Source organism: Rutidosis leptorrhynchoides, chromosome 3, assembly GCF_046630445.1.
Source record: "Rutidosis leptorrhynchoides isolate AG116_Rl617_1_P2 chromosome 3, CSIRO_AGI_Rlap_v1, whole genome shotgun sequence".
Lineage (NCBI taxonomy): Eukaryota > Viridiplantae > Streptophyta > Magnoliopsida > Asterales > Asteraceae > Rutidosis > Rutidosis leptorrhynchoides.
The window spans coordinates 295,459,664-295,466,598 of NC_092335.1; the positions used below are offsets into that span (position 1 = coordinate 295,459,664).

General features: G+C 37.8%; 1 protein-coding gene across 1 annotated transcript; it reads left to right on the top strand.

Annotated features, from left to right (window-relative positions):
• The first annotated feature begins 3,894 nt into the window (after positions 1-3,894).
• On the top strand, positions 3,895-6,624 carry LOC139901035 (uncharacterized). Its single transcript, XM_071883776.1, has 6 exons — positions 3,895-4,162; positions 4,265-4,600; positions 4,682-5,695; positions 5,801-5,883; positions 6,145-6,316; positions 6,437-6,624. The coding sequence occupies exons 1-6, from the start codon at positions 3,895-3,897 to the stop codon at positions 6,622-6,624; spliced, it is 2,061 nt and encodes a 686-aa protein (XP_071739877.1).
• The last annotated feature ends 311 nt before the right edge of the window (positions 6,625-6,935 follow it).

Sequence of the window (6,935 nt, forward strand, 5' to 3'; positions counted from 1 at the left end):
TTGGTAAGAGGTCATAAGGGTTACAGGATATAAAATTTGGAAAAACCTTAATAACTTTGTCTTTAGAAAGGCTCGAGATAGCATACCTTACTTAATAACTAAAATCCTATCCAATAGTTTTGAATGGATATCTAGTTGGTGGAAAAAAGGAAATCTTCAATGGCTTAAATGGATATCTAATCCGAAATGCTTCGATGTTAACCCACCATTAAAAGCAGGAATAGGCTAAATACTCCATATCGACAATCTCATCTCATCAACTTGTTGAAGTATTTTACAACAAGAAAATTTTCAAATATGTAGCTTTCCAGATCATCAACACCTTCACAGCTTGCTGTTAATCCTATTTGTTGAGTTTATATATTTAGCTTTCTTTATGTCTTCCAGTTTAGATTGCATATGCAGCTAGTTGTCCAACATTGTATATAATTTCATATTTCAATAAAATTTTGTTTGCTTTTCCAAACAATGTATGTCCTTTCCAGATCTTGAGTATCAACTTCAGTGATAAATGTGAAAGATCGGATGAACTCAATGAAAAAAATGATGTTTGGGAATTTGCTGACGTATCAAAGGGTGCAAAACCCGTTGGATGCAAATGGGTTTTCAAAATCAAACTTGACCAAGATGGAAATGTTGAGCTATAGAAAGGTTGTTGGTTGTGAAAAGGTATACTCAAAGGAGGGCATTGATTATATGAAAACATTTTCTCATGTATTATGAAAAGACCCCCTAAGGATAGTAATGGCCTTAATAGCTCATTTTGACTTGGAGTTACATCAAATGGACGTCAAAATGACATTTCTTAATGGGGATTTACATGAAGATGAGTTCATGGCTCAACCTCAAGGTTTTCTAAAGGGAAGGCCATGAACATTTATTTAGTTTGTAAACTCAAGAAATCTATTTATCGGCTTAACCAAGCTTCACGTCAGTGGTACTTAATATTTGATGAAGTATTGAAGAAACACAACATCATCAAAAATCGGGTAGATCAGTGTGTATACCTCAAAATGAGTGGGAGAAACTTTATTATACTTGTGTTTGACGTTGATGATATCCTTTTAGCAAATAATAATATTGATTTGTTGCATGAGTCAAAGCATTTTCTTTTTAGAAACGTTGACATAAAAGATCTTGGTGAAGCCTCTTATGTTATAGGAATTGAAATTCAACGTGGTCGAGCCAATGGGACATTAGGATTGTCTCAAAAGGCATATATTGAACGTGTACTAAATCTATTCAATATGCAACAATGCTCCCATACGGCCGCCCCCATGGTTAAGGGTGATTTTTTTGAATCTCATCAAAGTCCAAAAACCGAGGTTGAACATGAGGAAATGAAGCGAATTCCTTATGCTTCCGTAGTAGGAAGCTTGACGTATGTTCAAGTTTGTACTCGACCAGATATGGCATATATATGTGGCATGTTGGGAAGATTTCAATCTAATAGTGGCCTACATCATTGGAAAGATGCTAAGAAAGTACTGCGATATCTACAATGTACGAAAGAGTACACGTTAACCTACACTAGATCTAAAAACCTTGAAGTTATTGGGTACTCAGATTTAGACTTTGTGAAATGTAAAGACACTAGTAGGTCGACTACGGGATATATTTTCATGATGTGAGGTTGGCCTATTGATAACGCTCGAATTATACATATTTTATACATACCTTCTACGCATTATCCTGTCATTTAAATATAGTTTTTAACACCTTTTTGGATATTGTTAACAATTCTTGTAAAAAGGTGCTTTTAATGTGTTGTTTTGGAAAGTGTGATAAAACATGTCAAAAAGTGAAGAAAAGAGCAAAAAAACAAAAAGTTAAAAGGTTAGCAGCCGGCTAAGGACTCCAAGCCACCGGCTTCGTAAAGAAATTCCAGAAAGTTCCAGAATTCTAAGTCAAAAATTTGTTGACCAAGAAAAATACACTCAAGCCACCGGCTGGAACAACTGAGCCGCTGGCTAGGGTTACTTATACGTAATGCTCAAGTTCAAGATAAATATGTAAATGATTTGATTTAATCTGGAAGACACACAAGCCGCCGGCTGGTGAAGCTAAGCCGGCAGCTAAGCAATGTGATTAAAGTTAATTTAGCGTGAAGATTGATCATATACATAGTATTGTATATGTATATTTTATTGGCTAAAGGCCAAAAGCAGAAGTTGCGCGAACTATAATAAAAAGGTGTGGAATATCCGCTGAGAATAAGTAGATCAGTTATGTTTTCGCTTTAATAAAATACTACGTTTTAATCCGCTAAGTTTCCGCGGATAGTTAAGCAGTCCGCAGATCGCGGATATTTCAAATAATATAAATAGAGAGCATGGCCTCTCATTTATAGGTTGTTGATTCTCTGCCATTTTCCTGAACCTTTGTAGTTTTCTCTTGTGATTTTGCCCAAGGAACTTTACATTGATTTCAAGGTGAATCATGTTAATTAACAATCAAGACCGGGTCGGGGTGGTTGATCACTTGATAGTTAAAGTGAAAGACGATCATCGGGTCCCAAAATAATCATCAAACATCCCATCCTCCATCTTAATCTCATTGCACTCAATGCGTAATTAAGTAACACTTTAATTAGGGATTGATCAATTGGCGCCATCTGTGGGACGCGTTTTAAGGATTAAACTTGAATTTTTTTGTTTTGTGCTATCAAACGATTAATTGGCTTGTTTAATTCTAATCGTGTGTTATTTTGGTGATTCACAGGCGAATACGTTTGTAATTAGCGGTAAATTGCTTGATTAATTGAAATAATGAGAAATATCGGAATTGATAGTGGTATTGCTGTCGCTGTGCGAGCAAGCACCCAAAAAAGGGGAAGAAAGCGAAAGTCGGCAAGAATGTATCAAAATTGGCAGTTCGCGCCAATTAGTTTTCCAAAAATGCAGAGCGATGATTTCTCTGAAATGCCGATAGTAGTATCGTGCAAAATTGCGGAACCTGGAATCACAGTCATGAAAATTCATGTTGATAATGGCAGTAGCGTCGATATTGTTTATGAGCAATGTTTTGTTCAACTGCCGGAGAATATTAGGGCAAATTTACAACCAACCGCGGCTTCGCTAACCGGTTTTACGGGAGAATCTTCATTGCCTATGGGCGTTTTGCCCTTAGAGGTTGAGCTCATTGATGAAAATGATGATGGTTTAGTCCGGTGAGCGCAGCTGGATTTCTATGTTATGCGAACCTCATCTCGTTATAACATGTTGTTAGGTAGAACTGCCTTAAGTAAATTTGGAATTGTCCCGTCTACAATTCATGGCATGATCAAGTTTGCAACACATAAAGGTGTCGCAACAATATGTTCAATGAGTATCATGCCCATCTGTGCGGCTGTCAATGTAAAAAGTGCATGACAAGAAACCGCTGATGCTGCGGACAACATGATAATGGTTAACCCTGCATATCCCGAGCAAAACGTTAAAGTGGGATGCAATGTTAGTGCGGATACCAGGAAACAAATTGTGCAATTACTTGTCCAATACATGGATATTTTTGCTTGGTGCGAAAGTGATATGACTGGTGTTCCGCGTCATATTGCGGAACACAGACTTAATGTGAATCCGGCTTTAAAACCTGTAGTGCAAAAACGAAGAGGCATGGCCCCAGATCGCGTGAAGTGGTTGTGTGAAGAGGTAACAAAATTGGTGAGAGCTGGAATTTTACGCGAAGTTCAATACCAATCATGGATTGCGAATCCAGTTTTGGTAAAAAAAGCCTGATGGTTCATGGAGAATGTGTATTGATTTCAAGGATTTAAATAAAGCGTGCCCTAAGGATAACTATCCACTTCCAGAAATTAATTTGAAAGTAGAATCTTTACATGCTTTTCCATATAAATGTTTTTTGGGCGCGGCAAGAGGTTATCATCAGATTTCAATGGCTCAAGAGGACGCAGATAAAACCGCATTTCATACTGGCAAAGGCATATTCTCTTATATAATGATGCCTTTTGGTTTAAATAATGCGGGTGTGACATATCAGCGTTTGATTGACACCGCGTTCGAAAAGCAAATTGAGCGTAATCTTGTGGCTTATGTAGATGATTTAGTAATCAAAAGCACAACGCACGAGCGAATTATTCAAGATATGCGCGAAACGTTTGACACATTGCGAAGGATAAACATGAAGCTTAATCCGCTAAAGTGTATTTTTGGCAAAACTGAAGGAAAGTTTTTGGGATATCTTGTTACAGAACAAGGTATTCAAGCTAATCCAAAGAAAATTGCGGCTATTGAAAATATGACAGCACCAAAAATGGTTAAGGAAGTACAAAGTTTGACGGGAAAGTTAGCCACATTAACGCGTTTCTTGTCTATAGCCGCTGAAAGACAATTTTCGTTTTTCAAAACTTTAAAAGGTTGCTTGAAACAAAAAAGCTTTGTTTGGACAAGCGAAGCAGAAATCGCGTTTCAAGAAATGAAGAAGTTGTTGAAAACTTTGCCTACGTTAACAGCCCCAATAGATGGCGAAATTCTTTACCTTTATATATCGGTAGCAAATGAAGCTTTTGGCTCAGTTTTAATTGCGGAAAGGGATAAAATACAAAAGCATGTGTATTTTGTCAGTAAAGCTCTTGCAGGAAGTGAAATAAACTATGCGCCGATTGAGAAGTTTGTGTATGCGCTCATATTAACATCGCGAAGGTTAAGAAGATATTTTCAAGGGCATCCAGTACACGTGTTAACTAATATGCCGGTCAAGCAAGTCTTAACAAAACCAGAAATATCTGGCAGACTCACGTTGTGGGCAGTAGAGTTAGGTGCTTATCAAATTTCTTACTTTCCGCGCAGCGCTGTAAAGGGCCAAGTTTTGGTGGATTATCTCGCTGAAATATCTGGGGAGTTGGAGGTGATTAATGATCGAACAGCATTAAAACCGGTAGTTGACGAAACTTGGGATTTGTTTACCGATGGAGCTTCATGTGCAGAGGGTGCAGGTGTGGGTTTGGTTTTGGCAAGCCCAAGTGGTGAAGAGCATACATACGCATTACGTTTTAATTTTGATGTGACAAATAATGAAGCGGAATATGAAGCGTTACTTGCTGGTTTAAATATTGCACGAAAAATGAATATCACTAAGTTGCGGGCATTTACAGATTCGCAATTAGTAGCAAATCAGTTTAATGGCTCTTTCGAAGCACATGATTCTTCAATGCAGAAATATTTACAGTTATTGAAAGAATTGGCAGTGCGGTTCAAGCATTTTGAACTCGCGCAAGTGCCAAGAAGCCAAAATAAGAAGGCGGATGCTTTGAGTAAGTTGGCCGCCTTAACGTTTTTGCACTTTCAAAAACAAGTTTGGGTCGAGGAATTGCCAAGCAAGTCAATAGATAACGACCTAATGGTTGCATCTGTTGAAGAAGAACAACCAAATTGGATGGAGCCAATCCTGCAATACATCCGCAATGATACTTTGCCAAGTGATAACCACGAAGCTCGCTTAGTAAGAGAGCGAGCACCAATGTATATCATTCAAAATGATATTTTATATCGCAAATCATACTGCGGTCCAATGATGCGGTGTGTTGGCCCAATTGAAGCAGAAATGATAGTTGATGAATTGCATAATGGTTCTTGTGCACTGCATTTAGGCTATAAAACTATTGCGGAAAAGATTATGCAGATGGGTTACTTTTGGCCATCCATGTATCGCAATGTTTCAAAGATTGTTAAGCATTGTAAAAGCTGCCAAAGGCATGCTCCGCAGAATCGGATGCCAAGGCATGATATGATTCCTGTTAATTCGCCATGGCCATTTTACAAGTGGGCTATTGACATTGTAGGGCCATTTCCCGCAGGACCTAGCAATGTCAAGTTTCTGATTATGGCAATTGACTATTTTACAAAATGGGTTGAGGCTAAGGCGGTTCGCACTATCACTGGTGTGCAAGTGCGAAATTTTGTATGGGAATGCATTGTTTGTAGATTTGGTATTCCGCGAGAATTGGTTAGTGATAATGGCGCATAAATAGCAAAAGATCCTTTTAAGACATGGTGCACTGATTTAAATATAGTACAAAAGTTTACATCAGTTGCACATCCACAGGCTAATGGCTTATGCGAAGTAACCAACCGCGATATTGTAAGCGGTATTAAAAAGAGGTTATGCGAAAAACGAACTGGTTAGGTGGATGAATTACCCAATGTGTTGTGGGCACATCGCACTACTTTTAAGAAAAGCATAGGGGAAACACCTTTTAGTTTGGTATATGGCTCTGAGGTAGTAATACCCGCAGAAATTCTTGTGCCAACGCATATAGTTGCTAACTTCGAGGAAGAAGCGTACGATGATGCATTGGGTGAAAATCTGAATTTCATCGAAGAGCGAAGGTTAATAGCTGCTATTTGAGAAGCAAATAATAAATAGCAAATCGCCAAATATTATAATAAAAGGGTGCGTGCTTTATCTTTTGATATAGGCGAATGGGTGCTGCGAAATAACGATGCAAGTAGAGCAGAAAAGCTTGGCATATTGGGACCTAATTGGGAGGATCCTTATCAACTTATGGCAATTAATGCAGTAGGTTCATATAAGATCGCAGATGTGGAAGGGCGAACTTTACCTAATGCGTGGCATGCCGCTTTAATAAAGCAATATTATGCGTAATTCGGCAAAAAATAACGAAAAGGCCAAAATGTATATGTATAAAGTGCGAAATTACTTGCAAGGCCTAGAGTTGGTATTCTTTCTATGTGTTCTTATTTTTAATTTTTACAAGTCTTGTCACGCTTGTAGGAATTTCAAAAGTTGAAACTTGTAAGAATATGCAAAGAGTTTATTTGTGAAATGCCAAAAGCTTATGAAATGTTTGTATTTTGTTTCATAATGATGCGGTATTTCGCAATGTTTAAATAGCAAAGTGATGAAATTGCCCACTTTTGCAGAACATAATTATTGCGAAAGGAACTTAAAATCCT